A 25414-nucleotide genomic window follows, 5' to 3' on the forward strand; every position below is an offset into this window, starting at 1 on the left:
TGTAACCCTAGTTCCACGGACCTGATGGTACCTCAGGTACCAGACAAGCATCTGGTGCACATGTGTACCACAGGCCAACCACTCTTAAAACAAATAAGTCTGAAAAAAGGTTTGCACTACAAAAACCTATCAATGGGAGCAGGGGGTATCATGAAACTTACTTTCGAATAGTCATCAATGGCCAGCACTTTGTTCGTCTTCTCATACATCTCCCCCCTCTTGAAATAGAGATCAGCATCTTTGGGTCTGCACTTAATCGCCTGACTGTAATTCAGAATTGCCAGTGTGAGTTCCTTCTTCTCTCTGAAAATCTCTGCCTTTGACAAGTATGCCTCTAAAGATGAAAGGCAAAAACTTCGCTTTACAATCTTTCCCTTAGCTGTGAGAATTCAAAGCGGCAATCCCGCTTCAAAATGCATTCCTAGAATGAAGTTCACTAGTGTATGCCGTTTCATTTTTCCACACCTGATTTATTCTCAAAATATGAATACTCATTTGCAGTTTCAAGTCTTATTCTGACGTGGCAACATTACCACTCACCTATGTAACTGTGAAAAATGTTTCAGTCTTAGCAACTGCAGTGAAAAGCTAGGTTTGAATGACACAGAGTTGTGTGGACTTTTAGCATGTATGCCAACACAGATCAGGAGACATTCAACCATCTTGTGCTGTGTCATGTGGTTCTGAAAGTGCTGGGGATTCAAAGATGCACATGACAATTCCACATTTCTGAAAAGGTCTGTATCTAGAAGTTCGGGCTGTTAGAAAATCACACATATGAGCAAGGTATGAATTTCACCCACTATGAGGCCTTCACAGTATTACGTTCTCATTCTGAAACATGTGGTCAAGAAAAGATTTACAAATCATCTCCCAATTTTGAGTTCATATTCTCCATGTGAGATCCGTGAAAGGGATTGTGCTGAAACGGATCTCCAGGGAATAAACTCAGGCATAATGAGTCATTTGAAAACAACACGAGGGTTATATGAACTCTAAAGCTGAAGCCGTCATACCAATTTACAGAACTTCTACCTATCAGTTTATTTGTATTTATAATCATGACAAAAGCCAAGATAAAGAGACAGGTAATGTAGCTGTCTCCATATATAACCCACCTGCATGGTTTTTATTATATTTGTTTATAAAATTCAAGTCATCCAAAGCATCATTAATTTTATCTTGGAAAAGATAAATGAAATGTCGGTGCCAATAGGCATTGAGAAACAATGGCTCCAAAAATATGGTCTGAAAAACACATGTATAAATAAAGTCAGATACATTGATTTTCCAAAGGAAAAAAAATAACACTATTAAATGAGTTTCTCAGGCATCATTAATACCAGTGACTTTGCGTGCATACAACATAAGATAAAGCCTCCCAATTCAAAAACCAGAAGTCAAGTGTTTTTAATAAGCATTTGAAAATGCCAATATTTGTATTTCACAACCCCATAAAATTGTACTACAATCATTTGTCATTCAACACCTCAGCAAAAATTACTGTATAAAGGGAATGGAAATGGGAGCTGTGTCCTTTTTATTCTTTAAAACTTACTTCTTGTAGGTCACTCATGGCGCTTTGCAACTTCCCGAGTTTCCTGTAAATCGCTCCACGCCGACAATACGCAAACACAGGAATTCTTTTCTCATTTTTTATCTCTTGAGTCAACCGCTCCACTTCGGATTCATAATATTTGATGACCTCTGGGGGAAGGTCACACTTGATATGATCAGTTAATTCCAACTTGGGGAGTTCTATCACTGGCTCGGGAACTTCTTTGTGAACATATGTGACGGGTGCAGGTGTTTTCTGAGGTTTGTCCTTAGCAAAGAGCTCGATAGCCCATGTCCGAGGGTCAGTATTTTCTGGTATTCCTCCTTTACTTTGAACAAATTGATCAAAGTTTAAAACCACAGGTACACTGGGAGACCTTATTTGACGTTCGTATAGCGGAACTTTAAGGAAAAATTTTTTCTGCTCAGGAAGTATTCCGTGAGATGTTGATCTAGTGTCAAAGAGAATGATTAATTTTTAATTACAGAAACACAGTTATCTTTCAATCTATGATTCAGCTCAACAACACACAAAAATTATTTTTTTTCTATTATCTAAACTTGCTAATTTATGTAATCAAAGTTCACTTTTTCAATCACTAAAACTATAGCATAATATGAAGAATCTCTGTAAAAACGGAAATACATTTTTAATGTGGCAGCCTCTCTAGACTGCTGGGATCTAATTTACAATCTCATCTTCTACCAGGATGACTGCAGTGGGGAATTTAGGAGGTGGGCTGTAAGGGATAAAGGAAATGCTTCTTCCAAAGGCTGAAGTTTATTTCTTCAGTAAACTGTGAAACTTGATCATTTAGATGCTTTCAAATTATGCAGCTATATTCCTCCTCAACTTCTCCACTGAAAATAGAGCTTTCATTCAGAAGCTCGGACTGTATCGCAGTCATATGGTAGCCAACAGAGACAGAATAAAGACAGTCTACTGCAAGCTTGGAAAAAACATTCAGTAGCATTGGCTGTATTGTGACTGTGCGGTAGCTTGTGGAGACAGGATAAATACAGTCTACTGCTGGTTTGGAAAAAGTTTTAGCCCCATTGTGTTTTATTTACTGAACTTATAGTGTAAGAAAGTCATGGTGCCAAAGTAGGGGAATAAAGGTAAGAAAAGGCTCCCATTCTTTCATTCCCTTCTTATAATCTCCTCTCCACATTCTCGTGCAAGCCAGTCTCATCTGTTCTGACTCGAACACAGTGGGCTGGATAGTATTGTGTCATTTGACATAACTTAACCCAGGGAGCCTCAGTTGAGAAAGTGCCTCCAAGAGAGAGAGAGAAAGACCTGGCTGTAGGCAAGACTGTAGGGCATGTTCTTAACTAGCAATTAATTAACCCAACCGATTACGGTTGGTGTTACCCCTCTGCTGGTGGTCCTGGGTTCTGTTAGAAAGCAGACTGAGCAAACCGTCTTCAAGATGGGACACAAGATGCTTCAGCCCAGGCCGCTGAGATACCACTGTTTCTTCCTCTCTCTGTTCTTCAGCCATATCCCCCTGGCTACCTGGCTACCTGGCTCCTCTATGCATACCTCTAATCGAGTACCACCTGAGAAAGGCTTTCTGTGCCAGGTGTTTTGTTTGTGCTTCTGTGTTCCACTCCTTCCTCACCTTGTTCTCTAGCCTGGGAAACTAACTTCTACAAACTACATCCACAAGACCCCTTGTTCTCTGCTTTATCAGAAACATCAAGAGAGGGACACAAGGAACTGAAGTCAAGGTTTCTATGCTCCAGGGCCCTACAAGGTGGGTTACCTCTAGCTGGATGTAATAACACTAGCCCAAAAAGATCAGGACTTCAAAGAAACCTCTCCTACCCAACTATTTTCTCCTAGGTTTTAATAATTACTCTCGATTTATCTTCTCAAACTTATTGTAGAAAACAAGTTGATCCTGCATTAATCATGGCTTCCCTCTACCCCACACCTTTGCCATGTGCTTCCCAAATTATGCTAAGCTAAAAATGCACTCTAGCTAGTATGTTTTCTATTACAGTGGAGCTGAAGAAATACACAGAAAAGATAGCATAAAACCAGGACCCAGATAACGCATGACATGTAGCAAACTAAGAACTCCAGTTATTCCCCATGGTAACAAGGAGTCTTCAGATGAGGGGCAGAAGACTACAAGGTTGGGTATGAGCCAATCACTAGGATGAAAAGAGTGACTACAGTCACTACCTGACCACTTTTTGTAGGGATTTGTATTTTATTATTTTTAATTTTTTCATAAAATATGTGTTGATCATGTTTTCCCCTCCCCAGCTCCTCTCAGACCCTTCTCACCTCCCTAAGCACCCAACATGTTCGTTCTCTTTGTCTCTGTCTCTCTTCCAACAAAGAGAAACAAAAACAAAACAAGAATCAAAACGAAAAAAAAAATCTGTAAGACAAAAAGTACCAAAACAAAGCAAAATGAAGTAAAAAGTCCACAGAAATACCACCAAGTTCTTTCTGTGTTTCCCAACTATTCCTGGGCATGGAGCCCGCCCTGTGATGTAGTTGTTATACCCAGAGACACTCCACTGGAGAAAACTGATTTTCCCTTTTCCAAAAGTTATCAGTTGCAAACAACTTCCCTGGTTAAAGGTGGGGCTTTCTGTCCACTTCCTGTTCTTGGTGCTGTGAGCCCCATCTTCTCTGAACCCATACAGGTCTTGTGTGTGCTATCGTAGTCTCCATATGTGTTCATATGTGCATTAGTTCTGTTGTGTCTGAATGCATTTCCTAGTAGTCATCCATCATCTCTGATTCTTACAATTTTTTGCTGCCTCCTCTCCCACAGAGATCTCTGAGTCTTGAGGGAGTAAGGTTTGGTAAAGACATCCACTTTAGGACTAAATGCTCCAAAGTCTCTCCCTCTCTGCACATGGTCCTGTTATGGGTCTCTGCATTTGTTTCCATCTACTGCAGGAGGAAGCTTCTCTGATGAGCGCTGAGGGAGGCCCTTGGAAAGAACAGGAAATCAGCAGTACCTACTAAGGGTCCACACCTCTTAAGTACACTCAGGTGATGAGGCTACTATGGAGGGAACACAATCAGACGTGGAAAAAGGTGATTTTTCCCCCAGATTCCACTTATCTTCCCTAACAGGAGAAACCGGCTAAGAGAAGTCACACCAGTCACCTGTGAGATGTGATCTCCCCCTACATAATAGCTTTTAATGACCATACTGTCACATTGCCTCATACCTAATCTGTGTATTCCCCCAAATCTCTCAGCTGTGAGATCTGAACACTCTTGGAGAGCCATAATTACCAGTTCTTCACGCTCTCAAATCCATCCTCTACTATGTGGCCTGGCTCACCCTTGGTTACCCTACCCTCGCAATGCCTAGCAAATGATCTTAGAAGTTGTGCATCAAAACTGCTTAGGAGGCTTGTCAAAATGCAGATTTGGGGCCTTCACAATCTCTAATCTGGCAAGCAGAGGGTGGAGACCTAGGGTTTATACATTCTCGCCAGATTCCACACAAAACACACTGATTCAAAGAACACTCTAAGAACTACTGCCAGAGAAGAGTGAGCTCTAAGCCTTGGGAGACTGAGAATTGACCTGTAAAATGTGGCATCCTTAATCAAGCTTTGACTCCTGGAGGGAATGCAGAGGTGATGGCACACACAGAAACACTATATATGCTGACACAGACGTTAGTGAGTGGAGGACCAGGAAGGAACTGATCTGGTTCAGTGGTCACAGCAGGACTAACAGGATTGCAGAATGGTAAACCCCAGCTAAAACCACCTTGCCATTGCAGAAGCCAGAGACACAATTACAACAATTAACCACAGGAACAGAAAGGTAATAAGAGAATTTTACTTTGCAAGGACCTGTGGCAATAACTAAATGGCCACAGTTTCTCGGTGAAAAGACAGATGGACAGCCTGCTAAGGTATTGTTTGTCTTAGATAAGTAAGAAACTTATGGGTCTGTTGAGCATAAAACTAAATAGCTATATGTTTGAGATTCAGGTTCTCTTGCCAAGATCTCAGGACCAAAAGAGTCTACAGCCTAAAACTTCACTTGCCATGTAGCACAAGCCAGATCCCAAGGGGAGGATCCCACCATGTGACACACGCATCCGTGAATTTCTCCCAAAAGAATTCCAAACACAAACGCTTGGGCCTTCTGGAGGTCAGTAGATGCTAACTCTAAACATATCAGTTCCAAATGTCACTGAGTCTATCAATAAAAGTACGGAATTAATTAATAAACTAATAGGAAGTCTATTATTGGACTTGGACTATCTAAAAAAAATGGACCTACGGAGGCCCCACCCTGTAGTCAATTTCTCATCCTGGAACACTGCAGCAGTGAGTGATTCAGAAAGAATTCAGTGTAGACAAGGACATAGTGGTAATAAAGACCTAGCAGAAGTCTCTGGAGGGGCCCATCCCACCCTACACCACCCTGCAGGAAGATAATGCACACAGAAAGTCACCAGATCACTGAAGAGAAGGCGCACATTCATGACGATGGCGCTATCAGCAATTTCAAAGACAAACACAGGTGACCACTCCACATCTCCATTTCCTGTCTGGCCAGTGCTAAAGCCGAATGTCTGGAAGAAAAGCTGCCACAACTTATCGTGAATGTAAATTTCAGCGGGTGTTGATTAGCAGGTGTTGGCCACCCTAGGTCTCGATGTGGTAACTACATTTATGAGAGCAATGTTCCCACTTTCTGGCACCTGATTTACAGCTATTGGTCTGGCTTTCTTTTTCCATGGCTGTGACCTGATGTGTCAAGGGAGGCTTCCATCTGCAAACCAGGGTCAGAGGTATCCACCTTTCCTGGCTGACCCACCACCTTACCTGTACTGCTGTGTCACTGTGATCTGAAGAGCTAAACAGACATGCAATCCTATTAGACCGTCGTCTGACGCTCGCCATGCCCTCCTGCTCCGTGCAGTCTTGACCATCTGGGAAAACCTTTCAACGTTTTTGATTGCTCCAGTAAAAAAATCTTTGGGAGTATCCTTAATTCATTTTTTTTCTCATATCTGACAAACAACCCATGAGCAAATATTGTTGGCTGTACTCCCAACATCTGTCTAGAATGTGGCCACTTTTTACCACCTGGATTGCTATGACTTCAGACCCATCTGCCATTTCTCACATAGATCATTCAATTGCTTTCTTGTGGGTCTCTCAGCTTGCACTACAATTTCTTAATTTCTACCACTACCATGGTGAGTCTTCTGGAAGATATATTTGATCATTTCAACATGTTCTCCACTCTCTGGGTCTCCTTTTGTATTGATATTTATCACAGCCTGCAAACATCTCTATCCTCTTCCACGTTCATAATGACTTACAAACACACACTTTCCTTTTTTAATTTCTCTGTGTGTGTATGGTGTATGTATGTATGTATGTGCACAAGTTTGTGTGGGTGCGAATATAGAAGCCAGAGGAGGAGGCCGGGTGTTACCCACCATCACTCTCCACTTTCTTCCTGAGTCACAGTATGTCACTGTACCTGAAGCTCTATTTCAGCTATCCTACCTAGCTAGTGAACTGCTGGAACCCATCTGTCTCTGCCTTTCCCCAACCTCAATGATGGGGTTATAGGCACATGCACCCATGCCAATCATTTTTATGTGGGTACTGGGAATTTGAACTCACATTCCTAAGCTTGTACAAGAATTCTTACCCACTAGAGCCATCTCCAGAGTCTCGACCTCTGGCCAATAGGACAATACCTGGTACTATCCCCCCAAACACTTCCTTGATCTCACTTTCTTAGCAATCTCTTGTGTTCCAGACACCAGTCTGGGTGCTGTCCAAAAGCAATAGGCATATCCTGCAACTTGGGGCTACTGCACTTGCTTTTTCCTTTTCTTCAGAGATCTAAACACCTCATTCCTCCATACTGTTCAGTTCTAAGTCATAGAGGCATCTAGCAGTCTGTCTAAAACAGTGGCTCCCACTGCCCTGCCTTATTCTCGCCATAATTCTGATCACCTCCTTGACATCATGAGTCAATCTCTCCGCTGTCACTTTCCCACTGGGATATAAAAGCTATGACAGGGGACTGGCTAGCACTCTTCACTGTCCTCATCTGTAGTTTCCTATCTAGACTAGTATGTGGTATACAGAAGGTGCTCGAAAAATTTACTCTGAAGTCTGCTGGACTAAAGTAGAAATTTCCTTCACTATCTGCTCGCTTCTTGCTCCGTCAGCAGTACTTTCTTGCTGTAAAGCACGGGTGACCATCGCTTCTAAGACCCAATTCCAAAATAGATACTAAAATGAATGTTTATTTCATTTAGCTCTGTAAAACTGGGAAAGAGCACAGATTACATTTTAATCTGAAGAGTCCTTTGATCTGCTCTGCAAGATATTCACAGTAGATGCAGATATATTTTGAGAATACCCACATTTCACTGATTTCTCCCAAAAAAATGAAAATCAAAAAGTTACCTTTAAACATAACTATATGTCCAGTAGAAAAATTTCAAACAATGTAGAGTGTATAAAGTAACTCTCGGTGAAGTCTCTTCTCAACCCATCCCCACCAACTACCTGTACCACAAAAACAATGGATGCCAGAGCCTGGTGGATATAATCCATATTCTCTCTACAATATGCAATCATGCATTTAACATACATGCACAGACATAAAGGCTAATCTCTTCCCACAGGTTTGTATGACTGTGTTTCCATGTACACATTCAGAACTGTGTCAATGGTGATTTAATGAGGGAACTGCAATATTTTCTAAATTTTTTACAATGAGCACGCATTATCTCCTCAGCTGATAAAATAATTGTAATATCTTAAAGGGAGCAAGCAACTAGAACCTGCTAGGCAAGTTTCCAGAAGAATGTAAAAAGCAAACGCAGATAATGGGTGAACTTTTACAAGGAAAAGCTATAGTCTCGGATCATCGAAATTAAATAGCCCAAATTAAAAGGGAAGAAAAAGGAAAAAGCATGGTCATAAAGTCTAGATCCATGTTTTCATAGCCAAGAGTATGGTTCACGGTTTCTCCCTTGCAGGAGCAGCACAATAAATTGACCTCCCGCTTCAACTGTGATGTAGAAAGGCCAAGCTCTCGAGGTAGATTATGTGTTCACATAATTAGCTTGAGATGAGATGTGACCCTGTTGAAGGAGACAGGGAAGTTTTCAACAGCTTAAATGTGTTGCCCAAGGTATTCCATTTGTATACGGATAAAGCTGGTTTTACTGTCTGACACGGGAGACTTTTGAGCTGGAAGTAACTTCAGCAGAGAAGCTCATCTTTCAGACAAGGAAACAGCCTAAGAAATAACGTGGCGTGGCCTGGTCACCAAGGGCCTAGTGCACAGCAGCTAGAAATTCAGATGCAGAGACAGCTGACACATCCTTGTTCCTGGAGCTAAACTGTCTCCAGTCCTCAGAGAAACAGAATAAGGAAAAGCTGAAGAATGCTAGGCGAGCAAAGACATCATCTACCAAAGGTTCCTTCTAGTCCCTCACCTGCCTGTCCCATGACTCAGGGCTCAGAGCCAAAGATAGGATCTAAAGGAACAGCGAAGCCTTGTTGTTATTGCAGGTATGTGGCTTTCTGCCAAAACCAAGCTAAGGAGGAGAGTGGCAGGGGCAGCCTATCTCAAGGGGACTGAAAGGAAACGCGCGCAAGTCTGGGACTTTAGTCCAAATGACCTTCTGCAGGAACAACTTTCTGGAGCCAAGATTTGACTTCACATGTGAAAGCACATGTAACCTACTTCGAATCTCTAAGGGGTCGGCCAAGAATAGCTGTCACTCAAGAAGAGCAAAGCTAGATGTAAAATGGTAAGAATGGCATTTCTTAGCCACCAAAATTAATGGGAGATGTCCTAACTATAGAAACTGCTCCCTAGCTTGCTCTGGGCTAACCATTACTTCCTGTCTACACTGAAGCAGAAAGTACTGATACACCATCCAGGACAAAACAGCTGTTTCGCTGCTGGCGCACAGAGCTGTGCCCCTCCTGTGCGCCCTGCTGTGACCGTCACAGCAAACCTAAGCAGGGCTATTAAGAGAGTCAAATACATTTCTCTAAATGGTGAAAATTGTCTAGATTCCACATACGAGAGAGAACAGGCACGGCTTTTTTCTTCCTTAGATTGTGTGACCTCTCGTAATATTATACATACATTCTGAATCTACCCATTTCCTACAAATTTTGTGATTTTTGTTTTTCTTTAAAGCTCAACAGTATTCATATATATATATATGCAAATATATACAAAAATGTACACATACATAAGTACAATGTGTAGAAAAAACAAGAAAGGCTAAATATTAGAGAATGAGGAAAGGCTGAACGCAGGCAATGGACACGGTTGTAAGACAGGAAACAAAGATAACTGACTTTCTGGTTTTAAGTATGTCATGGATTATTTGTTTGGGATGGTGGATAAGTGCACAGAAATACATTTGGGAGGAGAGAGATAAACACCAATGTGAAGCTCCACAGCTTCCGTTCTCAATGTCTACTTTAATTATAGAGAAGACCACTGTACGGTCTTTGGGCCTGGTTAATTTCAGTGTGTGATTTTTTTATTTTCAACCTTTTTATAATAAATTTTTAGATGAATTTTTACAACGGTGAAACTTAATTTGAAATGTCAAAATGTCTTTAAGCATTGCGAAAACTTCCAGAAAGTGTTTAATCTGCTATTATACCCTTTCTTCAGATAGAAGTCACCTGGGACTAGTCACAATAGTGTGGCCCTGGCTTTTACTGTGATGACAAAGGTTCACACTTTGAAATCAGCAAGCGTATCAAAAACCAACAGCAACAACAACAACAAAAAAACACTTTAAATGTCTGATTCTTCCTTACAGGAATTTTTTTTCAGCTCAGAAAAAAAAATCTATATGAAACCCCCTGAAAATCTTTCTTCTACACAGGAGCAGTGGAGACCAGCACACAGGAGACCTCAGGTCTGCGTAGCACCCCCGCACTACTGTCTCTGCTGTCACTCACAAAGTTTTAAATTCCAGAGTCCCAGGATGATAAGTCACCAACCACACCAAAGAGCCAGTGCGTCTTAATAACAACAAAATAAACGAAACATTTCTACTCCCTTATCACCCCAAAAGTCTTTACTTTCCAAGTGGGTGTGAGTTTAACAGACTATTACCCAGGAATGTCTAAAGAGAAATCATTCCTGGGCTTTTTGGAAACTTCTGTCAGATGCATGCGTTACAAGAAGCATCTTACACAGTAAACATGATCATACCAGGAGCTGGCGTTGTTTCCACTTCAGGTTCTCCACATTTTGAAAATATGCTAGCTATTATTACCTCCAATTGAGGATCAAACATAATTACATTTGTGTGTCAATCCTTGAAGAAAGGCTCACAACACACAAAATGCTTATTATATTTATTGCACAATTCAGCACAAATGTCAATCTTAAAACAGTTAACGAGCAGCCGTCTACTTTGGTTTTGGAGTGGATGGTATTCATTTAGAATAGGGATCGGACCTGTGCATCAAGCCATTTTAACAAACGCATTGCTCTATTTTGTTTCTTTCCACTAAGAGACACTTTCATACATAAAATGGATTCAGTCCTAAAATGGGAAGTTAAGCAATTCACATGTTCATACTATGAAATGCCTACATATTTTAAAATGGGAGATTTACTCTCCAACTAGCATATTTTCCATTGAGAATTAACAGTAACAATACTGAATGAAATTATAAAATTAAGTCCCCAAACTATAATATCCTTCACAAGCCATAAAAATTGAACAGAACCTTTCTAATTTCTTTGGAGGTTTGGAGAGCTGCTCATACACAAGGCCAAGCTTCTGGAATTTATTTCCTTTCCTCCATCTTTTCTTCTTTTTACTGGGATACACAATGTAGGTAATGCCAGCTTTTCTTGATGCTTCAACAAGAGAATAAGACAGGCATTTCAAGCTGCCCGACTCATCCATGGTTTCCAGGCTGCCTTTTATGAAGGGATCAAATATCCCCCTTTGCTTGGCAAGCTGGCGCTCCAGCTCCTTCCTCTTCTGGAACAGCAGCTGCTTCAGGTTGCTGTCGACGTCATCCTTAACTATAAACGGCGGTGGGGTCCCTTCTTTCTGCAACTCAACAGTAGAGTTTGATCTCTTCATAAGAAAACAGAGGTGGAAATACATATCAATTGAGTTGTTCTACAGTTAAAGTTAATACAATCACAACTGCAATTAATGTGGTTTGGCTTTATTGGATAAATATTAAATAATAATTCTTATAGTTGTCAGTGGTATCTATGAATTGTATAAAGCAACAGGTTTCATCATGACATTCTCATGCATGCGTGTAATGTACTTTGACCACGTTCGTCCCCATTCTTTTCTTATCCCTTCCCCTTGATGGCCTCTCTCTTCCCAGTCTCCATTCCACTTCCGTGCCTTTTAAAAATCTAGATATCCACATGGAGAAAACACAATATTCATCTTTCTTCAGATGACTTATTTCACGTCGTATGATGATCTCCAGCCTACATCCGCTTCTGCTCAAAGAACATAATTTCACCCTTCTTATGACTGAATACAACTTCATTGTTTGTATTCCACATATTCTGCATCCACTCACTTTCTACTGACAGCATCCAGACTGATGATAATTTGTCTCTTGTGAACAGAGCGCCAATAAACATGGGTATGCAGATATGCTTATTGTATTCTGATTTTGATTCATTCGGGAATATACATGGGGGCAGTTAAGCTGGATAGTTGATAACTCTATTTTTAGTTTCCTGGCCAAACTCTGCTGATTTTCCACCATAGCTACACTGATTTACATTCTCGCTAGTCATATGCACCCTTTGCCCATACTCTCCCCAACGTCTGTTCTCACCTCTTTTCTTCATAATGGCCATACTGATTGGGATGAGATAGAGTACCAGGGTGCTGCGGTTTGTACTTACCTGATGGCTAAGAATGTTAGAAGTTTTCCCATGTATTATCAGCCATTTGGACTTCGAATCTTGAAAACTGTTTGTTTACTTCGTTTGTCCATTTAGTGACTCGATTCGTCTCTTGTTCTTGTTGTTGTTGTTGTTGTTGTTGTTGTTGTTGTTGTTATCCTTTATACTGGGTATTAATTTCTACCACATGAATAGATGGCAAAGATTTGTTTCACTTTTTGTAGGCTGTCTCTCCACTCTGTTCATAGTTCCCTTCCTGAACAGAAGCTTTGTAATTTCATGCAATCCCAATTTTCAGTTCTTGTTATTTCCTGAGCTACTGGGAACCGATTCAGAGAGTTGTTGCTCACGCCAATATCTTACAGAGCTTTTCAACAATAATTTCACGTCTTACATTAAGGTACATGATGCAGGCCGAATTGTTTTCTGGATCTAAGGATCTGGTTTTATCCTTCTTTGTGTGAGTATCCAGGTTTTTCCCAGAACCACTTGTTAAAGCAGCTGGTTTCTGTAACATATGCTTTTGGCCCCTGTGCTGAGACCCTGATGACCATGACCTTATGAGTTCTCTATTTTATTATGCCATCTTTGGGTCTCACTGGCGCTATTCCCCTGCTATATTATCATTATGCCTTTGCTATCATCTTAAAGGCGGTACTGTGGTAGCTCTAGCGTTGTCCTTTGTGCTCAGAACTGATTTAGCTAGTCAGCATTTTGTGTTTACATGGGGTTTCTTTCATTTCTTTGAAGGATTTCATGGGAATTTTGATAATCATTGCAATGAACTAACTTATAGACAACTTTTGGTAACCTGGTCATGTTCATAATATTAGCTCTGCCAACCATGAACACAGGAGGCATTTCTGTCTTCTAGTGTCTTCAAAGTGTTTCTTCAGTGTCTTATAAGTTTCTTTATAAAGAACTCTCACTTCCTTTGTTAGATTTTGTGCTGGTTGGTGTTGATCAGCTTGACACAAACCTAGACACAGCAGGGAAGACAGAATCTTAACTGAGAAAATGCCTCCATCAGATTGGTCTCTGGTCAAGCCTATGGTACATTTTCTTGACCAGTGATTAATGAGGGGGGTAGGGCAGTATGATGGTGCCACCCCCGGAGGGAGGTCCTGGCTGGTATAAGAAAGTGGGTGAACGTGCCATGTGGAACAGGTACGTAAACTGCATTACTCTGTGGCTTCTGCTTCAGCTCCTGCCTCCAGGTTTCTGCCTTGAGTCCTGCCCTGACTTCCTCAATGATGGAGTGTGACCTGAGAGTCATAAGATGAACATTTTCCTCCCCAAGTTCCTTTTAGTTTTGGTCTTTGCCACAGCAATAGAAACCCTAACTAAAACATACTTATCTCTTTGATGTCTTGATTCTCCTGTTGCCTTTCTAGTGTCATGCTTTTTCTTTTCTTTCTTTTTTCCTTTGTAGCTATAGCAAATGGTACTGGTCTCCTTCCTGTTTCTATCTTAGGATGTTAATTATTGGTGGATGTAAACAGCCAATGATTTTTGTGTGTTGACTGTGCATCCTACTATTTTGTGCTTATCAGGTCTATAGGGCCTTTGTGGTCTTTTAGGTAAAGAAACCCAGTGAATGGGGATAATTTGTCGTTTTTCCCATTTGTAACCCTTTCATTTCTTTCTCTTTTCTTATTGCTAAGTAAGACTTTTAGTATTGTATTGATTGAGAGTACAAACAGTGGACACACATGTATCATTCTTGACTTTAGAGAGAATTCTTTCAGTTTTTTCCTAAGTTAGTGTAATGTTGGATACCGGTTTGTTAATAGATAGCATAATCGCAATGAGGGTGGTTCCTTCTATTTCTAGTTTCTTTGGGGATTTTAGCATCAAGATTGCTTATCCTGTTATCTATTGACATGACTGTGTGATTTCTACATGTTATTCTATTTATGTACTGTGTTACATTTATTGATGTGCATGCTGAAGCACACATGTACATCTAGAATGGAGGCAACTTGATCATAATGGATGGGTTTTTAATTCTTCACATTCATTTACGTTCTGTGTGCATCTGTGATGACCAGAGGACAATTTGTGAGAGCTGGTTTCTTCTTTCTATCATGTTGGAGCTAGGGATCAACTCCAGTTAGCAGGCTAGTGGCAAAAAAATCCTTACCTGCTGAGCCACCTCAGGAGCCCTCTCCTTGATGTGCTAATTAATACAGCTTGCAGGCTAAATTTCATTGACAGCTTTTGTGTCTAAGTTTACCAAAGAAAATGACTTAATTTTGGCAGTGGTGGTGGTCATTTTCTGGGACTTGGTACCAGAGTAATTATGGCTTTACAGAATACATTTTGTTGAGTTCCTTCTCTTTTCATTTTATAGAATAACTTGAGGTTTTTCATTTTGAGTTCTTTACATGTCTGGTAAAGTTCTTAAGCTTATTCAAAAGGCAATTTATAAAGTTAACAGTGGGCTAATGCAAAGTACAATAATTTGGTTGGTTTTTATAAAAACACTGTAAATTAAACATAATACATTAATTAAGCATAATAAATTATTAAAAGGCCTTATTTTATAAAATTAACTTGTGAGTCTATTCTAAAAACACTTTAACAACATGTATTCCCATATACCACTATTAACCTACACTCTACAATAACTTTTTATTTAATATTCGTAAGTTTAAATAACAAAATCCATTTTATTACATTACCTGATAATAAACCTAGTTTTAGCATGAATATATTAACATAATAATTGTACGTGACTTGCAATGGCTAAGCATTAATCATTATAACTTTATAATAATATCGCTAAAAAAGAAATTTTATTTTGAACTCTTTACTGTATCATTTTCTACCCATTTCCTGGCTTTCTCCCCAGTGCTGATCATAAGCATGAGACACCATACTCAACATTTATTTACATCGGCTCTGGGGCTCAAACTAAGGTCCTTTCACCTTACCACCTGGACTCCTGGACTAGATGGTGTGTGTGTGTGTGTGTGTGTGTGTGTGTGTGTGTCTGCACACCCAAATTCCACAAGGAGGAACTTCACAAAAGCTACATGTGTATTTAAAATGCACTCCCACCTGTAGAGATAGTGGCCCTGCGTTATTTATTACACCCCCCATCTCACGAAACTGCAATTAACTCAAAGTATAATGGTAAGAAACAGTATAACTGTTCAAACTTGTGAAAAGAACATAACATGATTTTTATTGCAAGAAATACAAACATATTTTAGAATGTAATATAACTGTTCAAACTTTTGAAAAGAACACAACATGATTTTTATTGCTAGAAATACAAACATATTTTAGAATGTAAAAGTCAAAAAGTTAGAATACCTTTAGTCGTGTGTACGGTGCACTGGAATATTTTTGGATATTCTCGTATGATGCAGATTTTTTTATGATTAAAGACTGTAAAATAAACAAGTAAAAACACATTACCCATAGTCACTGTTCAGCAAATGAAAAGTGTCATGTGACAGTTGAGTAAAAATAGCTCTTATAAATTAATGAAAAAGTATGAATTCTAATTAAAATATATTTTCTTACTTAGTAAGTCGTGTCCTTAAGTGACCTAAGACCTGTCACTTCACTTAGTCATTTTTATAGAAATGAAAATTGCTAATTCTTAATTTAAGCTTGAGATAACAGAAACCAAGAACCCGTGACGCGCAGGCGCTCTGGGGCCGAGCCACTTGGGTGGTACAAATGACACTGATTTGTGAGTGTTCAGAGGCTGCACTGACACGAGGGACTGTATCAGCCAGACCTGGAGAAGACACCGTCACCCTTTCCTGCTTTTCTAATGTTTCAGAATTTTATACATGCACATAATGTGTTTTGATCTAATCCCCCCCCACTCCCTTCCCTACAATTCTCCCCTGTGCCATCTACCACTTTTCCTTCCCAACTCCATGTGCTCTATTCCTTAAATCCGCTGAGTCTGCTTAGAGCCATCGACTGAAGCACAAATAGCGCCTGATGTCCCACAATCCCTCAGAAAACTGACACTCCTCCCACAGCAGCCATCAACTGGTAATTCCTCCTCAGCTGTGGGTAGGATCTCACAAGCCTGTTCCCACTACACGTCTCTCTCTCTCTCTCTCTCTCTCTCTCTCTCTCTCACACACACACACACACACACACACACACACACACACACTTAAGCATTTAAGTCCTAGGCAAAGAAAGAATCGGGAAGCTTGCAATTTTAGGAAAGAAACACACAAATATCCTGCCGTTGATTAATGAATACTATCTTCTGAACAATCTAAGAACATCACAATGGGAATCAGTGTGTTTGCACAGACAACGGGTGGCTGGTTTGAAATATTTCTCAAAGTAATAAAACACCAAGAAATGATTTCCAGAAACAATTCCCGAGCTAAAGGAAGATATGCTAATCGATTTAAATTCAGAGTCAAAGTTATACATACCTTAAAACTTCTTCTGGCGTATGTATCCAAAATAACCACACTTTCCTTGCTTTCAGAAATTTTCTCAGTTAAAATTCTGCTTGTTGGAACACTCTGTGATAAAAGATTAAATTATGTATTAAATAATGTCATGGAATACTTTCAATGCTAATACTCACTGTTATTTCACTGATCAATATTGTTAGCAAAATAAATAAAAAGACCTGTAGTAAGAGAATCACTTCCAGAGATACATGAAAATCCAACTAGAGACGTCATATTAATGCAAAATCCACAGTACGGCTCCGGCCTTGGGTCAAATGGGAATGTGCACTTGATTTCTGTAATTTTAACTCTTAGGAGATATTGGTGACATTACAGTCTGGTAGAGTAGCACTAGATGTCTTACTTATCAACACCGAAATTATTAACAGGACATGTAATTAGGCCTTACTGTTAACAAATGACTTCATTCTCAAGCACAAGTAAGTAATCTAAATGTAAAATAGAGTACACGTTTTCTTAAATGGCTTAAGCTTTGAATTCTATCACCCAAGTAACTTACAATACCTGTGTGTTATTATGAGAGGAAAAAGCCATGCAAAGTATGCTCATGAATCTTACAACCAGTGACTCTGGTATTCGGAAGCAACTGGAAGATCTAAATTTGACAAGCTGACAGTTTCATGGTTAGCTGAACCTTGCTATTCTTTATTTATATGATGAAGTGCTAACTTTATAGTTAAAAAATACTGAAATTTAAACATCGGTTTTTAAAAGTAGTGTGATATTATCATTGCTAAGGCAATTTAGGAATCAGCATTAAATTTTGTTCATCCTTTAAGTGGTTCTCAACCTGTGGATTACAATCCCTTTGGGTTAATTAAGAAAAATACTCTGCCATCGATTCTATCTTTGTGAGTCTCAAATTTTATATCTAATCTATCTTTTATAGTTATAAATATCTTTTGTTAACCCCACCAAAGACTCCAGGAGAATATAATATTGTTAGCAACTTCCAAAACTCTAAAATTGACAGAGACATCTCGCAGCCTGGGCAATCACCCCAAGTTCTTCTGTAGCATTGGGGCATCCATCTTAAGCCTACAGACCCATAGTATCTGGCAGACTTTTTCATGAAGTAGGAAATTTGAAGCTTTCTTATGCCTTGTATTGGGTAAAGTATATCAGCATTTGTCTCCTTCAGTAGCTACATGGCATCTCTTTGACTTCGCCTACTCTCTTTCTACATCTCTGTTTGGATTTCTGGCCTGGTTTTACTCTACTAAGTCATTGGCCGAAAACAGCTGCCTTATTAACCAATGGCAATAAAGAATATTCACAACATACAGAAGGGAATCCCACATCAGTCAACCACTAGAGAGATTGAAAGGACGAGATTCTCTCCACAAATCTTCAGACTCCACACTCCACTGAGTCCCTGTCTCTTCCCATTTATATTCCTCTCTCTGCCCAGCCATATCGCTTCTGTCTCCACCTCCCTAATAATGGGATTAAAAGTATGCAACTCCCAAACTATGGGATTAACGGTGAGAGCCACCACCACCGGGATCTGTTTCTGGATCCTTCTTGCATAGCCCAGGCTGGCCTTGAACTCACAGAGATCTATCTGCCTCTGTCTCCCGAGTTCTAGGATTAAAGGTGTGTGACACCGCTCCCTGGCCTGTGTGGCTGATCAGTGTGACTGCTTTGCCCCCTGATCTCCAAGCAAGCTTTATTTATTAAAACACCAAAAATATACCATTATAGCTGAGGGTCAACACAATATAAGGACCTGTATTAAAGGGTCCCAGCATTGGAAAGGCTGAAAAATCACTGTGTCTAGGTTTCTATTGTCATGAAGAAACATCCTAATCATAATTAATGTGGGGAGCAGAGTGTTTATTTCACTTACACTTACACATCTCTGTTCATCATCAAAGGCAGGAACTCAAACAGGGCAGGAACCTGAAGGCAGACACTGATGCAGAGGCCATGGAGGGGTGCTGCTTACTAGTTTTCTCCCCACAGCTTACTCAGCCTGCTTTCTTTCAGAACCCAGGACCACCAGCCCAGGTGTGGCACCATCATGATGGGCTAAACTGGGTCCTTTCCACTCGATCACTAATTAAGCAAATACCCTACAGACTTGCCTGCCTTTAGCTGGATCTTATGGAAGCATTTTCTCAATTGAAATTCCTTGCTCTCATATGACTTTAGCTTGTGTCAAGTTGATATTAAACTAGCCCGGACAGTATGTTTTTACAAAGAAAAAAAACTGTAGCACAATAGAAGGCAAAAATTTACCAGCCGTAGCAGAAAGACACTCAGAGACTGCTATTCTTCAAAGACTACCTGATATGAAACAGAACTTTTGCAACCATTTGTCCTATGCTCACATAAAACATTCAAGTAACTGGAATTTCGAGTATTTAAAGGGACATTTTTAACAAAACAAAGGCAAAAGCTTCCACACCATATTTTATGTCAAAACAGAGGAACCAATTAAAAATCAATGGTTGTTTACTATGAAAAAAAATAGCACAGATCATATACTAAAGTCTCAGAAGCTGTCAAAATATTTCTCAAACTGAGGTGCCTAACAGTGTACACACAGTTTAATGCCTCATTAAATCTTCAAAACTTGCTTAATATAAAAAAATGGGTTTTAGAAACATAGATAGAGTTACCTAGAAAGCAAAAAGATGCAAATCCAAGACTCTGCTCCCAGAAGCTACACTCTGCTTAGTCCAGCTCAGTGTCAACAATGGTAACTACAGGCAATGTCCCTGGCTTAGTTCATCGATACTGGGGTATGTAATAAACCAGGAAACCACAGCACATATAATAATTTCTAAAAATTTAAAAAATATATACTATATGCTATTAAGAATTAATAATACACTTTAAAGAAAACAATATCATAATTTTTTAAACGTTTAAAACCCCACCCCACCTAAGTGGAATAGCGAAAGGAAAATAAGTACTTCCTCCAAAACAAATTATTTTAGAAACAAATGAAGACACTAAGTGAAAAATGGTGAAATAACTTAAGTCCTTATACAAAAGTCATAAGTTATATTTATAGTACTTTAAAAGAACAAGAAAGCAGCTAAAATTCAGTAAAAGAAATTAAAGAAATGACTAAACAGAATATCAACATTCTATGATAGGCCGCGGGGTCAATAATCAAAAAAATTCAAAAGAAAAGTAACTAATTTTTGCAATGGCAAAATGGGACGTAATATTAGCCCAAAATATTTCTACTCAAAGAAGGCATGCTGAATTCATTCCTTTTTCTGCTGACAGGCCATAATATCTAACAGCTTGAGATCAGACTCTGTAAATCGCACTAGAAATGCATTAATGACGGTTCTTTACTAGTATGTGTATAGTAGTTTGATACAAGATAAGCTTTACAACAGAAAACAAAGCAAAAATCAAGAAAATTAAGCTACTTTCTAAAAATCCTATTATAGATATGAAAACTGTGAGAAATAGAAAAGTTATGCAACATTACAGATTGAAACTGACAGAAAGTAACAGGTATCTCGTAAAACACAACATTTTCTGTAATAAGTTAACAGCTGACTCAAAAACTATTATATATAAGTGGTTCAAAAATTAGTAAAGAAAACATTTAAATCATTAGAACTCTCCCAAATGGCTTGGTTCTGTCAAAAATTCAGACTTTCAAGAAGATTCCTTCTATCTGTATCAACTTTAGCATTTTCTTTTTAAATAAGTAAATAAAAATAGCTGGTAACAAAATCAACAAAGGACAGATAATTCATGTAGGCAGCCACTCAGTGTGATGACAGCCATCTTGGTTGTGACTGCCATTTTGTACACCAGGTGACTGGGCACATATCCCAAACCCTACAGGAAAAACAAAGTTGTTAAAGCAATCAGTAGAGCATGTCAGGCTGACCACTGACACCTGCACTGTTTCCTACCTGACATTTAAACACGCTAATAGTTTTTCAGAAAGCCCAGGTACGTTCTGGTTGGCAACAGGCCACCTTTGACTGGCTCAGCGTATTAACCCCTTTCTTCCTGCCTTGGGGGTATGCAGAACTGCTGCCCAAGACAGACGGTATCCTGTTATTTAATGCTTTTAAACTTTTATTGCTTGAGAATTTCATACATGCATATAGATGAGTTTTAACCAAATATACCTCTCAATCCCTCACTCCGCTACTCCTTACCCGCACTGCACACTTTTCCTTCTAATTTGATATAGTTCATTTTTTAAAGCCACTGAATCCACTTAGTGCTGCCTTTGTGGACATAGGTGAAGGTCCCTCTCCTGGAGCATATATGTAGGTAGCCTTTTTGGTAAAACATCTCTAAAGAAAACTGACTCTCATGCCATCAGTTGCCTACAACTCCTTGGGGAGGGTGGGACTTCAGGAGCCCTCTCTCTTTCCATGCTGGTATTTTGACCGATTTGATCTTGCTTAGGTGGTACAACTTCGGGTATACAATGGCCCTGGCACACCCACCAAAGACAATTTTGAGATGAAGCAGTGACTTAAAATTGCTCAACTAACAAAGTTTCACAAACAGACGGATTTAGTTCAGAATCCTACCAGAACTTCAAAGAAGAATTAGCTATCTGATTCCATTAAATGAGGACATGCTTGGAAACCTGAGACACCAGGGACCATCTGGCAGATAGCATCTTAGATTCACCCTGAGGAGAAAATGCAGCAGGTCCTTGGTGATAAGTAAGGGCCGAGGGGGAGGGCAAATGAGCCTATGCCAACAGGACACGGGGCCATGTGCTCTCTTCTGCCATCCTGGCCATCCTTATAGACTGGTTTGAAATAAAGTGTAAAAGATGTTCCGTCTGGTTTTCCAGGAGAACTATATGACTGTGAGGCAGATAACAAGAATTTAGTAGGGATTCTAATTATTTACCTGTAATTTCATAAGTGTCCATTGTCTTCATGTGCCAAAAAGTAAATGAAAATACCATGAGTATTCTCTACACAACCAGCATGACTTTATAACTGGAAGCCTCAAATAAAATACTCTTCCAAAAAGAAAATAGGTTACTCTTGCCTAGCTGCAGTAAGTAAATAATTTAAAGAAGTACATTAATCATAGTTAAAGTTTAGATATGTATATAAAATTAGATAAAATATAAGGATGCATTCCCATACATATATAATGATAAATGTGACCATTATTTATATATGTAAATCGTCTCTAAAATTTCACCCAACCAATCCCGACCTTGACAATAATTGCTTGACAAATTATATAACTGTCCAGTAAATTTTATGTCAGAAGCAATTTATAGATGTTCATTATTAAATAACAGTGAAAATAACAATATAGAAAATGCATTCATTACCTCATATTTCGGATATAACGTTTCCCTCATGGTTGATTCTGGGATCGCAAATTTGGGTGCAGTAAGATTCCAAAACATCTTTGAAGCTCCTGGATATGCAGACACCTTAAAAATATTACAAAAAAAATATTGCAAATAGTACCAAATGTCCCCTGAATTTAAAAGCCCAAGCTCCTGTCAACTTGTTTCTAGTTGTTGAGAAAATGGTCTGATTGATCACAGACTCTGAAAACCAAGGAAATCTGACTTAGTTCACTGTAAGCTTAAAGGAAGACAAGTAAAGCCAACAGGGCTAAGTGATGAGCAATGTGAGGTGAATCCACTGGAGCAAGCTGACCAGTTTTAGTGAGACAGAAGATATGCATGCCACCTGCTTCAGTCACCTACTGCTGTGAATTCTAAACAAGTCTTTATATATACATACATATACATACACACATATATTTATGTGTGTATATGGGGAGATATGTATAGGTCATTCACAGAGCATATTAAATGGAGAAGTAAAGCCCAATTTAATTGTACCTTAGGGAAGAAACAGATAACATTATAACCATTATATATAACATTCATGATATAACAACAGTTATAACATGTAGATGGGACTTACACTGCATTTCAATTAATCATTTCAGAAAAAAATCATACAAAAGTGTCATTTATATAAATAAACTAGAAAACACAAACACAAAAAGATATTACTTAGGATCATAATGATATAGAGTGAAGTATTAAGTCACAAACAAAAAGCAGAGAGGTAAAACTATTGCAGATGCTATAAGAAGTGTGGCTCCATGACATCGTGTAATTGCTAAATCTTACTGAGCTTTGAAGAACAAAGGTTTGAAGGGAGTAAAGAGAAATCCAGGATGGAATGCGAAACATAAGGAAACATTCTCACTGTATCGTCAATATGTGGCGCAACCTCACACAGGTAGGTGGGATACTGAGCTCAGTGAATGGACTGGAGTGGGGAATGTAAAACTAAAGAAGAAACCATCAGGACGGCAGGCATTGTGCTTTAGCTGTACTGGAATATGTAGGGGAATATGGACTAGCAATTCAGACACTTCCATTTGTGGATACTGAACTGCCAAGACTGAATACAGCAGTGGAGGCTGGTGAGAGTTTAAAGACAAGCAAGGGTGAGCTAGAAAGTTCCATATCACAGTGGATTATGAACTCACATTTAGTTTAATATAGGTGCTTGCATACAGTTACATTTACAGACACACATTTTTATAAATAACATTTTTATCAGTCTTTATGAATTCCATAAGTGTATTTTGATCATACTCATTCCCACTCCTCCTTCATCTATCCTTTCTGCCCCTACTCCCCGACTTAGCCAACGTTGAATTTTCTTCCCTTTTGTCCTCACTTAGTCTAGTTGTATTGCTCTACCATTCTTGGGAGTGGTATACCCTAGAAAATGATCAACCGACTACGGGTCGCATCATTCAGGAAAAGTGACTTCCTTCTCCCAGCTGCTAACAAAGGCTCACAGCTCCTCAGTGCTGCTCCTCCCTCTTTCCATGTTGGGATTTTGTCTAACTTAACCTTGCACAGCACTTGTGAGTTCATGTGTGCTACTGTCCCCCTGGAGACATAAAGTCTTCCTGTGTCTGTTGGCATGGCCTAGAAGCGGCAATGCCTCGGTAGTAGCAAGCATACATACTATTTAGACATTGGTTTCTAATCACATAAATGGGATCAGGATGAATCACACAAAGAAATCAGGAAATATGAGTCTGGGACATTTTTCACTGTAAGGAATTAGGAAACTGTCTTTAAAGGAAAAAAATAGAATTCTAGAACATCTTCTAATTCCAAAAATTAAAGGACTGCCCAAAAACTTATAATGGTGAGATGCATTGAAAGAGGTCCAGGGGGCCAAATAAGGAGCTGCCAGCAGCCAAGGCCCAAAACATTTTAGCAGTGGGAGTAGAAGTAATAAAGTTGTACTGGATTATAACACAAAGGGTAATATAAGTATCTATCAATAATACTGATTTCAGCAAATGAATGAATGAGTAGACACATTTTTATGCACAGAAGAATTCTAGCTAATTTTTGTAAATATGCTAACCTCAAGGAGGTAGGGCAAAGTTCTCAACCTTTTAATTTCCATTAACAAAAAAAGCACAGCACAGGCAGGTAAAACTTTTCAAGGAAGACATTTGCAACCAAGGTCAGCGCCATGCCGAGAAGTCATGCTGACAGCACATGCCTTGCAGGTTAGAAGAGCTTCTCAGCAGTCTTTCTTCTGGAGTCTCGCAAACCCATCAAATCAAAACATCAGTCACTCCCAGCTGAGATGCTGTTTACAGAATGCTTGAACAGTAATCCCAAAAATCTTCACTGAAATGAGGAAAATCTGGGATACTGTCACAGTTTAAAAGAAAATAAAGAAACAGGACAATTAAAAGTGTTGTGTCCAGATAGACTCCTGGGATACAGGCATGGTTTGTAAAGCCAGGGAACTCTGGATGGAATATGAACCTTAGTGAGAAGCACACACCAATTCTGGTCCATTAATTTTAACAACATACCACCAACCACAGAGATCTCCCAGGGCTGCCACCCTCAGTGCCCCCTGCTGGTATAAATGAGGAGGAAAGCATTCTTTCACAGCTCCAGAATCGAGGCACATGCTTCCTCTGAAAAGTTCAGGGAAGAGTTCTCCCTGGCTCCTCACTGGCTCCTAGAGGCTACAAACAACTTTTGCATTTCTTGGTCAGCAACTACACCTTACTTTCTGTCATTACATGATTTGAGTCCCTGTGTGCTCCAACTTCACATAGCATTCTGCTTTTCCTCCCTATTTTTTTTCTATTTTTCTTTTATTGAAGATAGATTTATATACAACACATTCTGATTCTGGCTTTCCCTCCACTTTCCCTCTAGATCATCCCCACTTTCCCACCCACCCAAATGCATACGGGGTTTGCTCTCTCATTAGGAAACACAGTCATCTAAAAAATAATAATAGGATAAAATAATAAATAATAATACAATAACAAAGCAAACCAGAATAGGACAAAACAAACAATCAGGGGAAAAAAGAGTCAGAGAAAAATCACAAGGAGCACACATAAGACATAGAATCACACACATTCGTACACACAGAAATCCCATATAAACACAAAACTGGAAACCTTAATATATCAGCAAAAG

At 39.3% G+C, this 25414-nt stretch overlaps 1 protein-coding gene across 2 annotated transcripts in view; it reads right to left on the bottom strand.

Moving 5' to 3' along the window:
• Positions 1-25414, bottom strand: part of Ttc6 (tetratricopeptide repeat domain 6) — a 154267-nt gene that overhangs the window by 49286 nt on the left and 79567 nt on the right. For both annotated transcript variants that reach the window (XM_087911793.1, XM_087911794.1), the window contains exons 8-14: positions 22238-22342; positions 16897-16989; positions 15797-15871; positions 11314-11672; positions 1559-2009; positions 1119-1248; positions 162-334 (exon numbers count right to left, since the gene is read on the bottom strand). In XM_087911793.1, the coding sequence (XP_087767919.1) occupies positions 162-334; positions 1119-1248; positions 1559-2009; positions 11314-11672; positions 15797-15871; positions 16897-16989; positions 22238-22342 (1386 nt within the window). The remainder of the gene's footprint in view (positions 1-161; positions 335-1118; positions 1249-1558; positions 2010-11313; positions 11673-15796; positions 15872-16896; positions 16990-22237; positions 22343-25414) is intronic.

This window comes from Myodes glareolus, chromosome 11, assembly GCF_982192425.1.
Source record: "Myodes glareolus chromosome 11, mMyoGla1.1, whole genome shotgun sequence".
Classification (NCBI taxonomy): Eukaryota; Metazoa; Chordata; class Mammalia; order Rodentia; family Cricetidae; genus Myodes; species Myodes glareolus.